At 46.3% G+C, this 21,568-nt stretch overlaps 1 protein-coding gene across 9 annotated transcripts in view; it reads right to left on the bottom strand.

The window, feature by feature from the left end:
- Nucleotides 1-21,568, bottom strand: part of AUTS2 (activator of transcription and developmental regulator AUTS2) — a 680,474-nt gene that overhangs the window by 548,676 nt on the left and 110,230 nt on the right. For all 9 annotated transcript variants that reach the window (XM_028707713.2, XM_028707717.2, XM_028707715.2 and 6 more), the window contains exon 2: nt 660-869. In XM_028707713.2, the coding sequence (XP_028563546.2) occupies nt 660-869 (210 nt within the window). The remainder of the gene's footprint in view (nt 1-659; nt 870-21,568) is intronic.

Genomic DNA, 21,568 nt, shown 5'->3' with positions numbered 1-21,568 from the left:
ATAAAACCTCGACATTTGAAATAGGGTGCTATTTGTCCATCTAAAATCACCATTGGAAACAGCCATTTCTGTCTCTGAACTCTCCAGCTCATCTGTCCTTCTATGTTCAGTTTTCCATTTTTTTCTCCTTTAATTGCCAACCCCTGGGTTTTTAGTAAAAAATATTTAAAACAACAGCAACAACCCTACTGTTGTACAGCTGCAATGGACATATCTCATAAAGCAGAAATGCAAGTTGTAGGGAGGAATCCAGCAGACACAGATCCCAGAAGCAATCCTGCTTACAAACTCATTTGCATGCACCACCTTCTGGTGTGGCGCTCAACACCATTCCCCTAGAGCTGTGCCACCTTTGTTGCCCCCCTAGGCCACCTGTAATACTGAGACAACCCTAGTCCCATCAGTTCCATTGACTGGAGTAGCAACTCATTTACATTTAGGAATCATTAAGCCAGAGAAACACCCAAGACAACATCAGCCCAACTTTGACTCAACATTCCATTCCCATCTTGACAAAGAGGCAACCTCAAGGGCCCAACCCCAAGAGGAGAAAGACATTGCAGCAGAAACCAGGAGGGAAAACAATGCCAGAGATAGCAAACAGATAAATAAGAGAAATAAGGCCATCCCACTCCAATACATTTTTCAACGCTTCCTACCTGACTGAGTCCTTTCAGGAACTTCTTCCTTTTCCTGAGATGTTGACAAAGGTTGCGGTCATTCTCTCGGTCTGAGCTGTAGTGGCGATGGTGCAGTCTGTTCTTTTTCAGGTGGTACGGCAGTCCATTAGTGAGCACGTCCCGTTTCTTCTTCACAAAGGGGTCCAGGCGCTTCTCCATGAGATCATGAGGCTTCACCACAACCTCCTTCTGCATGGTTGGGAGAAAGAGAAAGAAATCCTGTTGTTGTTTTGGAAGACTATCAGCTACAAGTGCAAGGTTTTAGCGAATCCAGCTAAGCTTTCAAGTTCAGTAACACGGTGGCCAACTTTTGAACTAGATCCTGCAGCTGTCGTAGCTTAGTGGGGAGCACATGCACACGGGAAGGTCACTTTTGCCATTCCAAGAGTGGTTTATCAATCAACACCATTTCCCGGGTAACTCTAGTTCTGCGAGGGGAATAGGGACCTTCTTACAACTCACAGCACTCTTAACAAACAGCAGTCCCCCCGGATTCTTTGGAAGAAGCTTTGACAGTTGAAAGGGTTAACTTGGGACCCATCAGCACTAATCAATCTGGAACAGTGGTGGGAGACCCCATTTTGGCGAAGTCATGCCTCTCTGCTCCACACCTTATGCCATCAGGCGTGGAGCAGATAGGGGCATGGCTGAACTTCAAATCAGTTGGTTCTGATGAGGTCAGACTCCTATGTATAGTTTGCTCTAGCGAGCTTAGTTTGGTCAGAATCGAATACAGTGGTACCTCTGGTTACAAACTTAATTCGTTCCGGAGGTCCGTTCTTAACCTGAAACCGTTCTGAACCTGAGGTACCACTTTAGCTAATGGGGCCTTCTGCTGCCACCGCGCTGCCACCGCACAATTTCTGTTCTCATCCTGAGGTACCGTTCTTAACCCAAGGTACTACTTCTGGGTTAGCGGGGTGTTTGTAACCCGAGGTGTTTGTAACCCGAGGTACCACTGTATACACTTCCAGAGTTAATGCTAAATTACTTCTGGTTAATGAGTCACCATAGGGCTGTTAAAATTTGTGTCCTAGGCTTTTTAGACTTGTCGCAGTGGAAGACGGGAGTGCCTGGCGTGCTCTGGTCCATGGGGTCACGAAGAGTCGGACACGACTAAACAACAACAACAACAACAACAACAACAACACATATATTATCTGAAACCACAGGGCCACATTGGTTGCCAGAGGAGATTTTTTTTTTCTCTCAGCACTCCTGGAGTGGCTGCAGGAGTGTGGCTCCAAGCTAGCACTGTTGCCTCCTCTGTCACCGAGGACACGGAGACACCAATGCCATTGTGAAGAGACGTTTCATGGCCAGCCCACCAGGCGGAGTTCCTTTTGCTCCCTCAGGTGAAATATGCCTCTTGCTTGGCATGTTGAGGCCGTGCCTGCTCCACTTCCTCCTAACAGGAGCCCAGGGAGGATGTCAACTCTTGGATCAATGTGTTCGCTTGCGCAGCTATGTCTTTGCACCTGCTTATGTATCACACTGATCTCAGCATGAAAGGTTTTGACAGAAAACGTAATCCGAGTCCAAGCCCTTCATCCAGTGGGAGCCAGGACAAAGGCTGGACTTAACGCTTATCTAAGATCTCAAATATCACAAGTGTTACTCCCAATGGCAAGCAAGGAAGGAACAAGTTCTGCCTTTAAAGGTCACCTGCCGATAAGACAAAAAGAATGGCTAATCCGGCAAAAAGTAAACATGAACCACGGAGGGGGGGGGGAGGGAGACTTATCACCACTTTGTAATACAACAAACAAGTAACCCAACCAGGAAAATATATACACATAATCCAAAAAGACAGGCCCAAATCAGAAGATAGTTTAATGAGCATGCTGCTATCTAGCCCCTTTATTCATATAGGCCACCAGAGACATGGTCCTTAATCAAAGTATAAATCCAGTCCAAGGCAGAGGTTTACAAAACGACAGAGGTGCCCTGGCATTAACCTTTTCCATGCAGTGAAATTTCAACTCTATCTGGCTGTGCTGGGAGATCATAAAAGTGGGGAACAAAAAAGGAATTGCATCCTGTGAGGCCCTATGCACTCAAGTACTGATTCTTGTTCATCTGGGGCCCACTAGACCTGCAGAAGCAGCCACTATGATGAGTACAAAGCACACTATAGGTCAGCCATGATGGATTAAACTGGATGACCCCGTGTCATCTCGGTATCATGTCTGTTATAAGCTGTCTGGATCTTGGTGCTGTTTGCTAAGACCTTGGCATCCTCAGCTGAAAAACAGGCATGAACCCAGAGCAAATGGCACAGCAAGAGAGTAGTGGGGTGTGTCATGGTGCCTCGGGTGGAGAACCGCTGGTGAAGCAAGGATCCCAGTTTCCCTGCCCCCAGGTATATTAGGGTAATTGGTTACCCGCCTCAATCGTAGAATTGTAACATTGGGAGGGACCCTGAGGATCATCTAATCCAACCCCCTGCAATGCAGGAATATGCAACTGTCCCATACGGGGATCAAACCTGCAACCTTGGAGTTATCAGCACCACGCTTTAACCAACTGAGCTAACAGAATTAATACAAAAGGAAGGAAAAGTCCACCCCTGGGGTGTACAGAGAACCCCCCTCTTCCTCAGTGTGTCTGGACACCCACCGACCTAATAAACAACTGTGATTGATCCAGTTGCCTTCCTCACCACATACACCATCTTACCTGGGCACTGAATGAGACAAATATATTATGGGTTGCATACATTATGTTGCTCCTCACTAGGGGCTACTTCCTCATGAACTGGAAGAACTTGCAATGGGTGTGTGTGTGTGTGTGTGTGTGTGTGTGTGTGTGTGATAGAATCATAGAATCGTAGAGTTGGAAGGGACCCTGTCCCATACGGGAATCGAACCTGCAACCTTGGCATCATCAGCACCACACTCTAACCAACTGAGCTATCCAAGTTGCAAGGCTTTGTGGGCCAGCCCTGCTGTCAGACCATAGGCCCACCATCCACACATTCAGCCAGCAGATGAAGAGGGTCTGCACCCATTCAGCGAGTCTCTCCCCTCCCAGGGCTTTCTTTCACATGTCAACCAGATGTGATCAGTTCATATAAGCAGAATCAGCTTAGTGTGGAAGGAAAATGTTCTCTATTTAAATATGGCTATGCACTTATTGAAGGGACGTGGGTGGCGCTGTGGGTAAAAGCCTCAGCGCCTAGGGCTTGCCGATCGAAAGGTCTGCGGTTCGAATCCCCGCAGCGGGGTGCGCTCCCGTTGTTCGGTCCCAGCGCCTGCCAACCTAGCAGTTCGAAAGCACTCCCGGGTGCAAGTAGATAAATAGGGACCGCTTACTAGCGGGAAGGTAAACGGCGTTTCCGTGTGCGGCTCTGGCTCGCCAGAGCAGCGATGTCACGCTGGCCATGTGACCCGGAAGTGTCTCCGGACAGCGCTGGCCCCCGGCCTCTTGAGTGAGATGGGCGCACAACCCTAGAGTCTGTCAAGACTGGCCCGTACTGGCAGGGGTACCTTTACCTTTACCTTTATGCACTTATTGAATCCATCAGGGTGAACAGTAAAGTTTATAAAACACTGTGCAGACATGGCAGAGGGAGAGATCAATAGAGAGATGATTGCAGAGTAACTGGAGAATTAGATGTCAGATTTATCCCTAAACAGATTGAACGAAATGCTCTGTGATAACCCGGTAAGATGCACCATCGATACCTTTAATTCATAATCTATGATTTCAGAATTTACTTAACTTGCAGGAAAGACGTCTTGATTTGTTAAACAGAAAAGCCTGAAATGGCTACAAGGGAAGGGGTCCCAGCCTACCAGTGCCTGAAAGGAAAACTGTTTGGCAGGACTTAAGAGCTTCTGGCTAGAAATTCAAGCTATCAGATACTAAGGCCAGATACACACCTTATATTTAAAGCATCATTATACCCCTTAAACAATCATGGCTTTCCCCCAAAGAATCCTGGAGAATCCTTTGCCCCCAAGAATTCTTAGGAAACCCAAATTCCCCTCACAGAGCTACAATTCCCTAGGAAGAGAGGTTGATTGCATACCCACCAAGTGTCCTGGAAAAAAATGGGTTGTCCCATTTTTTTCTGTGCTAGATTGCAGCAGATATTTTGAGCGCCATGTTTTCACCTCTAAAAAGCACTTTCACCAGGGGCTGCACAAGATCACGTCCTGAAAAAGTGCAGCGTGTGTGTTTTTTTAGTGAGATCACGGTGCAGGTCACCTGACTTGCTGTGGCGCATGTCCCAACAGACGCACATCCCAATTTTTGATCTGAAAAAGTATGTGATTGTTAAATCACGCTGGGAATGAGGGGTCTATGAAGGGCATGGGGGACATCTGAGTACCCTTAAACTACAGCTCCCAGGTTCCATCCCCAACAGCTTCAATTAAAAGACTCAGAGAGAGAGCAGGTGATGAGAAATATATTTCTCTCCTTAAGACTGCTGGACCATTAAGAGGAGGGGGAAGACAAAACCTCAGCAGTACAGCATCTGCTTTGCATGCAAAAAGTCCCCAACATTTCCAATTAGGACTGGGGGAGAACCCTGCCTGAAACCCGGAGGGTTGCTGAAAGTCATGAGTAGGAACTTCAGAAGCTGCCTATCTAGCTCATCATTACTTACACTGACTAGAAGCAGCTCTCCATGAAATCAGGCATGGTTCTCTCTCAGAGCCCTGCCTGGAGATAAAATCTGGGACCTTCTGCATGTAAAGCAGATGTTCTACAGGGAACAGAGCAGACTATGCTGAGCTAAACAGATAAATAGCCTGGCCTGGTGTAAGGCAGCTCCCTCTGTTTCTATGTGGCTGCAGGGAGGAGTGTGTTCACAACACTGGGTTATGTGAGCGGACTTCATCATTATGGAACCCACAAGCTAATCAATGTGTGCAAATGCCACTTGAAAATGATCTACCGCTTTGCCACTTCTTTGCTGCCTACCCAAAGAAATGAGCTCATCACAAAGACTGGATGGCTCTATCTAGTAATCCTACCCCAGAGGCATTGGGTGAATTCTTTCTGAGAGCAATCGAGAAATTACAAGCCCAACTGAAGTCTCTGAAAATGCCACTTCACCAATTAACCCACTTTCATTTCTGAGAAATAGCTAGTATAAAGGAATGTCTGGTGTGTGGGTGTGGGTCTCCCCCCGCCCCCCCCCCACTTTTATGTATTAAAATTTTAACTATTAAAGTCTAGGGTTGCCATATTTCTAGAAGACAAATTCAGGACACAAAAGTTGGTGAGCTTTTGGGGGGAAATGAAACTCAAAGATGGTGAGCTTGGTTCTGTGCCCCCCTCCCCATTATGCCAGTCCCCTTAAATCCTGCCTCCACCCATGACCCTTTCCCCTGATAATTACCTTTCAGTTACAGTGGTACCTCGGGTTACAGATGCTTCAGCTTACAGACGCTTCAGGTGACAGACTCCGCTAACCCAGAAATAGTACCTCAGGTTAAGAACTTTACCTCAGGATGAGAACAGAAATTGCGTGGAGGCCCCGTTAGCTAAAGTGGTGCCTCAGGTTAAGAACAGTTTCAGGTTAAGAACGGACCTCCAGAACGAATTAAGTTCTTAACCCGAGGTACCACTGTTTTTAAGTCTCCACACACCCCCGACTGCTCCCTGCCTTGACCTGCCCTTCTTTGGCTGGCCTGATTACAGCTAGAACAGCCCTGGTTCCTGTCATAAGTGGATTGGGTCCTCCTTAAAGGGCCAGTCATATCAGAAGCCATTCTGCCCACAAATCTTCCCAGGGCAGTTTTCAACTAGGCTCACAACCCTTTACTCTTTTCACAACCCAGGAATCTTATCCTCAGAAGGGAACCTCCCCACACACCAGTGAGCTGAAAGAGGCATGAGCTCCCACCTAGATCTAAAATTCTGCAATGAAAACAAATCACCATTATTTTAAAAGTCATAAAGAAGGTGGGAAGAAATGGAAAGAGCTGTTGTTGTTGTCCCCCCCCCCTCCCCGCGCTTTGCTCCCAACTGATCAACCCGAGAGCAAATGGAACACAAGCACTATTTGGAAGGCAATATTATGGTCCTAGTAGTAGTAGATTAATGAATGTAATTATCTCCCATTGTGAAAGAGCAAGCTGCAAGGCCTATAATTTATAGGGTGCTATAAAGTTCTAATGTGTTTTTACGTCCATAAGCTGCTTAACCATAATCTAATGCATTTGCGCCCAACCCTCTTCCTAAGTGGTTTTCAGCCATGCAATGAGAATAAATCCCTCCAACCCGGCCACTTTCGCCTGGTGTTACTCCACTGGATAAACCAACCTTTCAGCTGGGCATTGGAAAGGCAAAATACATGGGAGCACAAGAACTGCTTTCACTGATTTGGCTGAAGGCCAGAAGGCAGGATATATATATATATATATATATATATATATATATATATATATATATATATATGCAACAAAGCACGCACAGTTAGATACATGGAAACGCATGACAAATCAAGCAACCCTTCCAGGGAAAAGGTTCCTCAGCTGCTCAGATTGTCAAATGATATTTCCAGTGGTTCCCTTTTTTAAAAAAGCATGGGGTGTCCTGGTTTTTACTTTTTGAAATATGGCAACCCTAGAAAAGCAGATTTTTTTAAAAAAAAATGGTTATAAGCATCTTTGATTTCTATCACAAACCTGCATTACATAGAACATCAGAATATCTCACACCTGTGTTACATAGAACATCAGTGCAATCCAAAATATGTCCTTTTGCATTTTATTAAATGTGTTCACCCCGTAAATGGAGTCCATTTGCATCTCTCCACAGTACTAACCACTCCCCTGACTCTGATTATCTGAGACTTGACCTCCAATTCTCAGATAATCAGATGGTTAAGAATATTGATGTACAACAACAAAAAAGATGTCAATTAGAGATTAATTTGTAATATACGCATCAATGGGGAAACATCATGGACTTTTCTAAGAACGGGAGTAGGAAATCAGTCTTTGCGGGAAAATGTATAAAATTAATTTCAATCTGGAAATGATCTGTAACAAATTTGGAAAACCAATAGAAATTACTTGTGGGGGTATCCTGTTACCATTCAGATATTCCTGCCCCTCTTTTAAAAGTAAAGGGTAAAGGGACCATTAGGCCCTGACCATTAGGTCCAGTCGTGGCCGACTCTGGAGTTGCGGTGCTCATCTCGCTTTATTGGCCGAGGGAGCAGGCGTACAGCTTCCAGGTCATATGGCCAGCATGACTAAGCCGCTTCTGGCGAACCAGAGCAGCGCACAGAAACGCCGTTTACCTTCCCGCCGGAGCGGTACCTATTTATCTACTTGCACTTTGACGTGCTTTCAAACTGCTAGGTTGGCAGGAGCAGGGACAGAGCAACGAGAGCTCACCCCATTGCAGGGATTTGAACCACCGACCTTCTGATCAGCAAGTCCTAGGCTCTGTGGTTTAACCCACAGTGCCACCAGCATCCCTTGCCCCTCTTTCAGAGAATATTTAATTATTATTTTTTTCCCCTGCCTTGATTTTGCCAGCATTCAATAGGATGGAGAATTTGAGGGAGGTCATTTTTGCACAACCCGAACCCACCACAAATATATATATAAAACTGACCTGCATTCAAATTACTTTGCAAGACCCTCATCTTACCCCGCCCCAATTAATAATCTGACGTACATGCATTTGAAACCCTAGCTTCAAATGAAACATCCATTAAAGATAATTTGAACAAGGGAACAAATAATCTTAAAAGCAAATCTTCTCAATGCCGGAGCACAAGCCATTACATGGGCAGACTGCATGTGAGGGAAGAGCAGGCCAGGCTAAAAAGCTCATTGAGGATAAATTAGAAACATAGTCAATAAATAATGGATGCATATATATTTTTTCCCAACTGAAAATGGATGGCTTTGAATCTTCCATGGGAACAAGAGGGTACGCTTCGGATTTGGTTATTGACTAGAACAACTTGCTTGAAAGAGGTGTCCCTTCAGAAGGTCAGGAGGTTTTCATTCCCTTATGTAGCCTCAGGCTGGATCTACTGTACACTGGCATGTTTAACAATATTTCCCCCCGATTAGAACAATATTCTACCTCCAACAACAGAGGTAGGATGTAGCTATCATGCTGCTTTTTAAAGACATCACTGAGGCCACTAAGAGGCAGGTACAGGTGTTGGCTAACAGGGCCCTGCTGACTGGTGAACCAGCTCTTTGGCTGCCGTGAAAACATCAGGCAAAGGAAGTGATGTTCGGGCTGGCTCAGGTGGCTCCCCCTCCACTTCTGGGTTGTCCAGTGACACCAGAGGGTAGGCCCTCTCCCAGCGCATGGCTCGAGTCCTGCCCTCCACATCTATCTTGTTGGACTCTTCCTTCCTCTCTGACAGAGGTTGCCCATCTCTAACCTCTTGGATTGTTGCTATAGGACTCATGACACAGAACATGCTTTGCATGCAGGTCTCAGATTCAAACGCTGGCATCTCAAGTTGGAAAGATCCTCCTGTCTGAAACCATGGAAGAGCTGTTGCTCAGTGTAGCTCAGCCTCTCTCAACTTGGAGCTCTTAAGACTAAAACTCCCATCATCCTTGAGCCATTGGACCTATTGGCTGGGGCTGACAGGAACTGTTGCCCAGCAACATCTTGGGGGCAGCAGGTTGAAGAAAGTTGACACAGTCAATACCAAGCTAAGGATGTAACAGTTTCCTATGGCTTGCAAGGTAATTCTGAGACCTAGAGTGTCTTCCTTTGTACCTCAAAACCTTTTGATACTCTTTACCTCCAGATTAGTTTTGGTAAACAGTAGGGATGGAAGGATCTGTCAATTTCAGTTCTGTTTTTCCTTTTTCCAGTTTTAAATTCAGCTCGTCTTTCTGTAGCAATTTGCATTTTAAAAATTCTCATGAAAATTCATCAGCATACAATATTTCTCATAAGCAATTATGAGAAACTGATATGAATAGTGCCATAGATAAATATGTAATCAAAGCTATATAGAATTGGCAGGAAGTCAATGGAATTAAAAGACTGTGAAAGAGTGTAACAGATATTGATAATACTTTTGTTTTCTGTTGTTCTTTTTTATGGATAACTGTGATTTTGTGTTATGTTTTTCTAAGTTTAATAAAGCAATTTAAAAAAGAAAAAAAAAGAAAATTCACCAGCATTTTAGTGCAAACCTCTCCTAATAAACACATTTTTATATGCAGTTTATCACTAATACCCATGCTTTCGCAAGCTGATTCCCCTAATACCCTACATTTTATATACTATTTTTACTAATATCTTCATTTTTACAAACACTTTTCCCTAATGTATGTGTCTTTGTTCACACTTTAGCTGAAGAACTACAAAATTCATAGAAATGAAAATTTCAAAGGACAGCTGCATTCTAGTTCACATATTGTTTCAGGACGTGCAAATTTGACAAATTTGGCTTTAAATGCAAACTTAATAATAATAATAATAATAATAATAATAATAATAATAATAAAATCCTTCACCCCACTAAGCAGTATCATTTTGCCCAATCTGAGCAGGGATGTTTCTGAATAAACATTACAGTAAGGGGCTGAGGAAGTGGGGAAACTTCAGTAGTATAAAGGAAATGATCATTTATCTAAATTAACATTCCACTCCAGATGAAGCAATTAATTAGGGGAAAGAAAACAAATCTTAGCACTTTGCTCTGATAATTAACCATGCTAAGTCTTCCATTGAAAATACTACTGTACACTGGGAAAAGGAATGCTCAGTCATTTGATGCTACTCTTAACACGAACACCCATCACACTGTGCAATAATTCCACCAGGAACTAAAACCAAGACAGCCTGCTAGCAAGAGAGACTGCTCAGCCTCTGCTAAACTGTTGGCGGTCACAGAGGAAGCCACTTTAAAGTGATGAATTATTGTTTGGATGCTCCAAGCTCTTTTACTCATTCAGTTTGGGGAAACTGAAGGTGCTGTAGTCTACATGCTTGCCTTTCCACTGTCTGTAGAAAACTGCTGTGTATCTATTTGCAAAGCTGTAGCCCAGGGAGAGAACTGCAAGCATCCGAGCTCTTCAGGCATTGTAATGATCATATAGTTCCAGGTGGAGCCTGCCATCAACACCCCTGGCCCATGTGTACATGGCTGCTGTTGCTGCAACGCGCTCTGCATGGTGCTACCTTAGAAGGTGACCCGGAAACTACAATTAATCCTGAATGCAGCAGCTAGACTGGTGACTGGGAGCAGCCGCCCAGACCATATAACACCGGTCCTGAAAGACCTACATTGGCTCCCAGTACGTTTCTGAGCACAATTCAAAGTGTTGGTGCTGACCTTTCAAGCACTAAACAACCTCGGCCCTGTATACCTGAAGGAGCGTCTCCACCCCCATCATTCAGCCCAGACACTGAGATCCAGCTCTGAGGGCCTTCTGGTGATTCCCTCGCTGTGAGAAGTGAGGTTACAGGGAACCAGGCAGAGGGCCTTCTCGATAGTGGCACCTGACCAATGGAACGTCCTCCCATCAGATGTCAAGGAAATAATCTGGCTTTTAGAAGACATCTGAAGGCAGCCCTGTTTAGGGAAGTTTTTAATGTTTGATGTTTTATCGTGTTTTTAATATTCTGTTGGAAGCTGCCCAGAGTGGCTGGGGAAACCCAGCCAGATGGGTGGGGTATAGATAATAATTTGTTGTTGTTGTTGTTGTTGTTGTTGTTGTTGTTGTTGCATTTATATCCCTGCTTTTCTTCAATGAGCTCAAGGTGATGGGAACAGACAACTCCCTCTCTCCATTTTTCTCTCACAATAATCCTTCTGATCTAGCTTAGGGTGGAAGATCATGACTAGCCCAACGTCACCCAAAGAGCTTCATAGCTTAGTGGAGATTTGAACCCTGGTCTCCCAGGTTCTAGCCCAGCTGTCTAACCACTGCTCCACCCAGGCTTTCAGTTCACACTGCATCAAGTTCGTATTAATTTACATCTTGGGTCTAGGATACCTTAAGAGGCACCTCATTCCTTAAGTCACTGCCTCATTGCTGAGATCTTCAGGAGAGCCTCTCTTAGTGGGTTTCCCATAATATTTCATTCCATTTCATTTCACTTCTAATTTGTATATCACCTTTCCATACACAAGGCAGCTTACAAGCTGAAAAAACAGCAAAGATTGCACACCTTATAACAATCTGACAATCTAATACAAAAAACATCATAATAAAAACATAACTTTAAAATAAACAACTTATATCAAATAAAGTACTATTAAATAATCCATTGGAATATAGTAGTCCACCATAAAATTAAATACCAGCAACAAACAATTAAACAGAAATCCACTCTAAACAATTGCAATAAATAATTTCTAAACTATAATCAATAAAAGCAACAGAAAGTCACAATGCGTAAATAACACAATACAAATTGAGACGCAAAGACACACGACTGATGAAATTATTTTAAAAATATATCCCTGAACTCCTCTCTTCCCAGCTCCTTCTGGTATTCGTAAAGTCATGATCTGGGAAGGCTCCTGGGGCTGGAGGGTGGGGTGAGGCAGTTGGGAAAAGCCAATGCCTGGTGGACAGCAGAAAATCTCTCTCCCCTCACAGTCTCTCCCTTATAATATGACCTGAACCACAAGGAATTCAGTTTCTGCTGCGTTCTGTACCCATCATAGCAGCCCATCAGAAAGAGCCCTGAGGGTGAAGTTAGTGTTGCCATATGTCCAGAATATGGCAGTTGGAAACAGTGTCGGGGTGGAAATTACTGAAGTGTCCAGACATATGGCAACCCATGTCGGAAGTCTAGATTTTGGTGAATTTTGCAATATGAATTTTGCAGTATGGCAATCCTTGATGAAGTGGAACCTTCTGTACTGCACAGTGTGTGTGTGTGTGTGTGTGTGTGTGTGTGTGTGTGTGTGTTAGGGGTGTGAGAGAGATTCTGACAGTGATACTTAGCCCATGAGGCTCAGTGAGGCCCAGTCTCACCAGGCTGAGGAAAACTGGGAGGAGCGGCAGATCCAAGAGGCCAGGAACATGCCACTTGCCACCTCCTGTGCTTGTCACCCCGCCTTCTCCTCTGCCACTACTGCCATCTGCTCCTCTCCAGCCTCTGCCCACTGCCTTCAGTGAAGTGGCAGGGGCAGAAATGGAGTGGGCACCATTTTCTGTTTTGCCTCCTCCTCTGCCACCACCACCACTGAACTTATGGCAGCAAGGGAGACAACAGAAGGCTGGAGAGGAGCAAGCAGTGAGGACGCAACAGAGGAGGAAGCAATACACAAAATGGTACCCGCTGCCACCTGCTTCTTTCCTGTATTCTTTTTTTTCCCCTCTGCCATCCTGGGAGGGGGGGGGGGGAGACAGACACCTGTTTCTGCTTTGTCTCAAGTGGAAAATGTCCTAGGCCAGCCCTGAATAGGGGTCTCACAAACAGCCCCTGCCCTGTGTTCATCTCTGAAAACGTAAAAGAATGTGGTAGTTCTCTGGGTGGAAAAAAAGAAACCCTTCTCACATGGCCACCGGCTTTCCTCCAGCAAGATTGCGGGTTCTTTTAACATCTTCTCCACTGCAAATGATGAAGGAAGTCTCTCTCCCCTCTTGTAATTTTACGAGCCTTCTCTCTCCCCTCCCCCGTTATGAGCCCATCAAATCTCCCATTTCAGACATGTTGCCCTTCTTATGTAACCCCATTAAAGTGCTGTAAACAGCAATATAACTGATGTCTCAGCCATTTGTTTTGATGCGTCTTAGCCTTTAATAAATCAGTGGCTGCTCGGTTAATAGGAATATGAGAGTGAGGGGTATGTTGTTGCCAGCAGCTGCTAGTAAATGAAAAAGCGATCATCTGTTGGCTTGATCTGATATATTTATCTTAGCTAGAGGGTGGACGAAATGTTTGTTTCCTACCTTCAAAGAGCTGAAAGAAAAAAGAAAAAGAAAACACACGCAACAACAAAAGATCAACTGTGGATCATTTTTGCTCTGTTGGCCCTGTGGTTCCCTTCCTTCCACCACCTTGTTCGCTCCCCCTGCCTCACTGGGGAGATAAACTCCCTTCTCAAATGTTGCTGCAGCATCATCGAATTTTAGAGTTGCTGGGCAGTTTGTGGGGCACCAAGTGTAGCTCCTGATCAATGCAAAGTCTACGGTACAGAATGCTATGCAGCAGGGCCCTCTCCTGCCCTCCAGAAGTTGCTGAATTCCTGGCCTCATAAGCCCTTGTTTATGCTCTGGGGTGATTGGTGTTGTAGTGCATGCCAACAACATTAGGAGGTCCACAAGTTTCTCACTTCTTGTTTTGTTTGTTTGGACAGCAGCATAAGAGGGCTACATTGCTCACATGACACACACCCTCCTTCTGACTGAGTCACTGCTGCATACCAGGAACGAGATGGGGAGGGACAAGTTGGTGCCAAGGTTGATGTGGTGCAAATGTGCCGGTGGAGGCAAGTTGATGTGTCTGCCAGTGTGGTGTAAACTGTCAGGAGTTCAGCCTACATTTGAGTAGGACCCTGGTAGAGACACATGCCCAACTGGCATGTTCTCTCCCTCCTGGTCTTTCGTTCGGGAGCTTCAAAAGCTTTCTTCAGCCCAAACATCACAGCGACCGATGCCAACAGACATCATGCACACTTAGAGATCCGCAGAGTTTGCACACCTTGCGTGACAGACCTCAGCAACTCAGCATTTTGGCTAATCTACTTTATAAACACACACGGAGAACTGCAACATGGCTCCATCTCTCTCTAGCAGCAGACAGCAAAAAGAAAAAGAACAAAGGACAATAGTCCCACTTCACGGAACACAGTAACACAAACATCCTGTCTCCGTCACTTTCCACTCTGTGGAGTCAAAACATATACAGTGGTACCTCAGGTTAAGTACTTAATTCATTCCGGGGGTCCGTTCTTAACCTGAAACTGTTCTTAAGCTGAAGCACTACTTTAGCTAATGGGGCCTCCTGCTGCTGCCACGCCACTGGAGCACGATTTCTGTTCTCATCCTGAAGCAAAGTTCTTAACCTGAAGCACTATTTCTGGGTTAGCGGAGTCTGTAACCTGAAGCGTATGTAACCCGAGGTACCACTGTACCATCATGTGAAAGACAACAATCCTATGACTGCAATCATGGAGCAGGAATTCTAACACCCTCTTGTCCCTCTCTCCCAGCTCAGAGGGAAGGAGATCAGGTGAGTAGCGCAGACCCACATCATCTGCTGGTGGAGTGGATGCATCTAGTCTCCAGTGCACACATCTGTAAATCAGAGTTTCCCAAGCTTGGGTCTCCAACTGTTTTCAGACTACAATGCCCATCATCCTTAGCAAGCAGAACCAGTAGTCAGGGATGATGGGAATCGTAGTAAAAAAACAGGTGGAGACACAAGCTTGGGAAACACTGTTGCAAATGCTCGTGCATGAACACTAAGGCAGCATGTAACACCCAGTTGCATGCCATTTTATGTACGCCATCTGTTGAGGTGCATGTTTTGGTCACGTTGGACTCCCAGTGCAGTGCGCCTTTCTGCCTTCTGAAGCTCATCAGGACACTTGCTCTGGATCCTTCTCATTAAGGTAAAGGTAAAGGGGACCGCTGACCATTAGGTCCAGTCGTGGCCGACTCTGGGGTTGCAGTGCTCATCTCGCTTTATTGGCCGAGGGAGCCGGCATACAGCTTCCGGGTCATGTGGCCAGCATGACTAAGCCACTTCTGGCAAACCAGAGCAGCGCATGGAAACGCCATTTACCTTCCCGCCAGAGTGGTACCTATTTATCTACTTGCACTTTGACGTGCTTTCGAACTGCTAGGTTGGCAGGAGCAGGGACTGAGCGACAGGAGCTCACCCCATTGCGGGGATTCGAACCACCGACCTTCTGATCGGCAAGTCCTAGGCTCTGTGGTTTAACCCACAGCGCCACCCGCGTCCCTCCTTCTCATTAGTCTGGTATAATAAGCCAGTCTGGACTGGTTGTAAGTAAGAAGGTAGACAGGTGAGGGCAAGCTGAGGTTAGGGGGGCAGTGCCAGGATCCCCTGGAAGCCTTTGTAACAGCCAGGGAGCATTTCAGCTGATCTGGGCAAGGAGGATTCCTTGGCCAAGTTGAGTGGGTGTGGCCTGAGGTTAAATCCACCCCAGAGGACATCAGTTCAAAGCCCACAGTGGATTCAATTCCTTGCAGAATTCCTTTGAAGAGCAAATTGCTACACCATTGCCTTAACTTACCTGCTTTCCCCACAATTCATCTCTGCTCCCGCCCTGCCCCCCGGCACCCACCCCACCCCTGACCTATACTTCACAAGGCCAAGATAACATTTCTATGTGATGTCTGAGTTCCTCTTTCACCCAAGTATACCCTCGCTCTGTGAATAGGTATGCCTGAAAGGGGGCTTTGAAATTAAAAGCAGCTCAAAAGCGCATGCCCCTATATCAGCGGCGCTGATGGAGGCTAATGGCTGATTCCTTTCATCTTCCCTGACAATTCCCTTTATGCCCAATCGTTTTGCAGCCCAGTTGCTCCCAGCCTTTGGTTCTCCGGAGCTATCAAAGGCCCAATGACTCCAAATATTAGGTTTCTCCCTTTTAAAAATATTTTCATTTAAATGGAGATTTTGACCTTCTTGCCAATGAAATATTAATAAGTGAATTACAGATTGCACCTCTTCTGAATGAGTGCTCTCCTTCTCTTCCTCTCCTTTTCTTCCCTCCTCTCTCTCTCTTTCACAGACACACATTTTGTTTGACTTGGAAAGATTCTTTATTCCATCGCTCCCTCATTTCCCCCGTACTTTTGAAACAGGATGCAAAGTACCAAAGAACATCTCCCTTCAATTTACCAACAGAAATAAAGAAAGGAGAAATGGAGGGGGAGAGCAGAACCTCTTATATCTTTTCAAAGAAGTCACAAAGGCAAACTAATTTGGTTTGAAATAGCTCTCTGTGTTCCCAAATAAAGAGACAGTCTGAAGATTAACTCAGGCCTACATTTCTTGATAATAACCGCAGACCATTAAGCAGAAGGGGGGGGGGGGAGAATCAGCCTCACAAATTGCCCTGCTTATCTTTCTTTATCTCTATCGTTATTCGATCAGCTGAGAGTAGCCTTCCCTCCCCCAGTTATTTATTCTCCAGTTATGCTTCCCCTCCCTGTGCTGTTTAAGGAAATAAAACGAAGACACTTCAGGGAGTGGGGTGGGGTGTGGGGTGGGGAAATGGTTCAGTGCTCTGACACTGTCTCCATTTCCAAACTAGCAAGAGAATATAGTCAGGATCCATCCATCTCATGCACGCAAGAACCAAACACTCCCACACTTACACGGCATTTGCATGAATGAACACATATTTTCCATCGGCTGCCATGCCGACAGACCTTCCAAACTCATTTGCATATGGGGGTGTTTCTGGAAAGGGGAACAAAAGCACCCCCACACGTGAGCAGAATACCATGCCTGAGTTTTCATTTAGGCCACATTCATGCCATACATTTACAGTGGTACCTCTGGATGCGAACGGGATCCGTTCCAGAGCCCTGTTTGCATCCTGAAGCGAATGCAACCCGCGTCTGCGCGTGTACGGGTCGTGATTACCACTTCTGCGCATGCGCGTGATGTCATTTTGAGCGCCTGCGCATGCACGAGCAGTGAAACCCTGAAGTAACGTGTTCCGTTACTTCCGGGTCGCTGCGGAACGTAACCTGAAAACACTCAACCTGAAGCACATTTAACCTGAAGTATGACTGTAAAGTGATTTAAACCGTCATGGCTTTCCCACACACACACACACCCCAGTGGATGCTGGGAGCTGTAGTTCATTTTGGATGCTGAGAGTTGCTTGGAGGCCCATCACAGAGCTACAATTCTTGGAGCTCGCTGTGAAGGAAGGTACACCATTTTGTGAGAGGAATGTGGGTTGCTAGCAATACTCACAGCACCCTTAACAAACTACAACTCTTAGAATTCTTTAGGGGAAGTCCTGACTGCTGAACATAGCAACATAGTGCTTTACCTGCTTCCTTGCGGGACATTTTCCTGGTCATGTGGCCAGCAGGACTAAGCTTTTTCTGGTGAACCAGAGCAGTGCACGGAAATGCCATTTACCTTCCCACCGGAGTGGTACCTATTTATCTACTTGCACTTTGATGAACTGCTAGGTTGGCAGGAGCAGGGACCGAGCAACGGGAGCTCACCCCATCACAGGGATTCGAACTGCCGACCTTCTGATCAGCAAGTCCTAGGCTCTGTGGTTTAACCCACAGCACCACCCGCGTTCCATAAGAGACAGGGTAGGGTTGCCATATTTCAAAAAGTGAAAATCCGGACACACAGAAAATGAAGTTTTTGAGCTTTCTTTCTTTCTTTCTTTCTTTCTTTCTTTCTTTCTTTCTTTCTTTCTTTTTTGGAAATTCACCAAAGAAATTAACACTTCTGATATGTGATGCCCTACGTTTGGGTTTTCACAGATATCTAAACCGATTTTTGAAAATTCCACCTAGACGCTATTTTCAACGGACAAATCCCAGCTATGTCCAGGAAATTCTGGACATACGGCAGCCCCTATGACAGGGGTAAGAAACTCACCTAAGCAAGAATAAGGGGAAAGAGCATCACCGGCTGTAGTGAATTAGGAGAGGAGAGTTTACTGCTGAGTGAAAGGGGATGGCAAGCATTATAGTGATGGGAAGAGCCCTAACCACGAAAGGTGTGGGGTCACCAGGCATCTCTGAAGATAAGAGACACACTGGGGCTCCGAAGACACTTGGGAACCAGAAGTAAGAAAGACTGGAATCAGCAAAGGAATAAATATATGGCAGAAAGTCTATGAGGAACCTGGGTGTTGCTTTTGGGGGGGCGGCCAGAACAATGGCCTTTCATCCCCAAAGTGTGCTACTCTGACATTTCTTTCAAATACTGTTATTTAAAGTCCTCAGATTGCAGAGCTGCAAAAATGGACTAACAGCAGCTCGCAGCGCACCTCTTCCCCTGCCAGCTCAATAAATTGTGTCGAGGCTGTGATTTGTGTTTCGGGAGCGAACTTTTCAGCAGCTGAGCTATTGCTTTACACTGTCAACAAACTCGCTATCAAGACACACACACGCCCCAACCAAATCAAAGTGAATGATGCTCTGGGAGCTTAAAACGTACAGAGATTTAATGACAGGGTGTTTGGCAACCAATTGGTTTCGAATACGGAAAGCAAAGCTGTGCTTTTGGGACCATTTGTTGAGTGGGTGGGGCAAAACAAAATCCTCCTGGAATATCATAGGGCAGGGAGAAATGTATTCAAAAAATCAGGAGGGGGTGGCATTTACCTTACTTAACCTTATGAGGTGGCTAAGAGTTTTAGTGTTGTTTTTAATTGTTTTTTAAAATAGAAAAAAACCTCGGAGATGCTGCATTTCCTGGGATCCACTGGAAGCAACATTTATGTCATATCTTGTCACTTCCAAGGCATTCAGGGAAACATGGCTTCTCTGTGGGTCACACAAGCTCTTGCCACAGTTCCCACCAGACATGCTTCCTGGCAAACCCCGCTAAAGTAAGCAGCAACCGCCTCTAAAAAAAAATGAATCCAGAGGAATTTTTCATCCTTCTTAAGAAAGCAGCAGAAAACCATCATCATCATCAATCATCATCATATTGCAGGAGGAGACAATAAGGTGTGTGGGGAAGATTTCAGCCTAGCCTTTATTGCAGTGTTTCCCAACCGGTGTTCCGCGGCACACTAGTGTGCCGCGAGACGTTGCCTGGTGTGCCGTGGGAGGGAGGCGGGCGAGTCAGGTGGCGAGAGGCGGGGCGGCGGCGGCGAGGATCCGCGTCGAGCCGGGGGCGGCTCTGCGGTGGTGGTGCCGAGGTTTCTCTCTCCATTCTCCCCTCACACACACACACAGGAAATAACACAGGATCAGCTGACAGGACCCGGCCAATGGGGCGGCGGCGGGGCAGCGCGCGCAAAAGGGAGGAGCGCGAGACAGCGGATGAGGAGGAGGCCGGCATGTCCGGGCAGCAGCAGCAACAGCAGCAGCAACAACTCCCGGCAACGGCTCCTCAAGCCCCGGGCAACCCTACTCCCTCACCGGCCTCGGCCACCCTCCTGCTCCACCCGCCGCCGCCTCCCCCGCCGCCGCCGGCCACCTCGGCCCCGCCGCCGCCCCCTCCTCCGCCCGCTATCGCCGCCACCACCACAACAGCCGCCGCCGCCTCAGCTGGGCCCATGCCTGCCGGGAGCGGCGGCGGCAGCGGCAGCAGCGCCCCGGCACCCTTCCCTCACGGCGGCGACCCGGCCCTGAACGAGCAGGAGAAGGAGCTCATGCGTCCCTCCCGGCGTGACGCTGCGCGCTGACGTCACGGGGCTGTAATGGTGGTGTGCCTCGAGATTTTTTTCATCAAACAAGTGTGCCTTTGCCCAAAAAAGGTTGGGAAACACTGCTTTATTGAAAGTGGAGAATGCTTGCAAGCTCTCAATATGAATATTCAGTGTTCATAGATATATTCACCGGCGATACATTAGTTTGTTTTAAAGCTGTGGGTTAAACCACAGAGCCTAGGACTTGCCGATCAGGAGGTCGGCAGTTCAAATCCCCGTGACGGGGTGAGCTCCCATTGCTCGGTCCCTGCACCTGCCAACCTAGCAGTTCGAAAGCACGTCAAAGTGCAAGTAGATAAATAGGTATCGCTCCAGCGGGAAGGTAAACGGCGTTTCCGTGCACTGCTCTGGTTCGCCAGAAGCTGCTTAGTCATGCTGGCCACATGACCCGGAAGCTGTACGCCGGCTCCCTTGGCCAATAAAGCGAGATGAGCGCCGCCAGAGTCAGTCATGACTGGACCTAATGGTTGGGGTCCCTTTACCTTTAACATTACTGCAATGCATTATACGTAGGGCTGCCTCTGAAGACAGTTCTGAAACTTCAGCTGGTGCAGAATTCAGTGGCCAGGTTGCTCACCGGACCAAGATGGTTTGAGCATATTACACCAATCCTGGCTCAACTGCACTGGCTACCAGTTGGTCTTTGGGCCCAATTCAAAGTGCTGGCTTTGACCTATAAAGCCTTAAATGGCTCAGGACCGCAATACCTCAAGGACCACTTCTTTCCATATGAACCTACCTGGACCCTGAGATCATCTTCTGAGGCCCTTTTTCCTGTGCCTCTTCCTCAAAAGGTCCGGAGGGTGACAACACGGGAACGGGCCTTATCTGCAGTGGCTCCCCTTCTGTGGAATGCTCTCCCCGGAGAAGTTCGCCTGGCGCCTTCATTATACACCTTTAGGCTCCAAGCAAAAACTTTCCTTTTTGTTGTTTTTGTTGTTATTTTTATTTTTTATTAGATATTTTGTGGTTTTATATCTTGGTTTTATTCTGTGAACTGTCTTGAGACCCCTGGGTATAGGACGCTATACAAATTCAATAAATATTAAATAATAATAATAACATTTATGTTCCAAAAACACCCACAATCCCTGCTACATATCCATGATCTATTATTGGATGCCTCACATTTTTCCTGGTTGACACCTGTGCTATGCCTTTATGTGGTTTTTCCCCCCTTTGGGGTCTTTGATGGTTTCATAATGTATTGGAGCTAGGCTAACTTATTTTGTCTTGATTTGCAATTCCCAAAGGCACCCTTGCCACTCCTAACAGCACTTCCCAATTCTCTTTTCTCATTGGTACGTATTTTTATGCTGCTATTTCTAATTATAGTCTTAATCAGTGCTAGTTTTCTAGAAAAAGAGGTGCCAGAACTCACCGTGAACACCTCCCCTTGCTCTCTTAGAATGGCAATGGCACCTACCTGAGAGGTGCCAGAACTGAGTTCTAGCGAGTTCTGGCTAAACAACAACAACCCTGGTCCTAATAAATCTACCTCTTCAAACCTGGTGTGGTTTCTTTGGACAAGCCTTGGAACTGACTCCAGTTAATTGCTTGGTCCACCTGCTGC

This window comes from Podarcis muralis, chromosome 15 (genome assembly GCF_964188315.1).
Source record: "Podarcis muralis chromosome 15, rPodMur119.hap1.1, whole genome shotgun sequence".
NCBI lineage: Eukaryota > Metazoa > Chordata > Lepidosauria > Squamata > Lacertidae > Podarcis > Podarcis muralis.
This window is presented reverse-complemented; position numbering and strand designations above follow the sequence as displayed.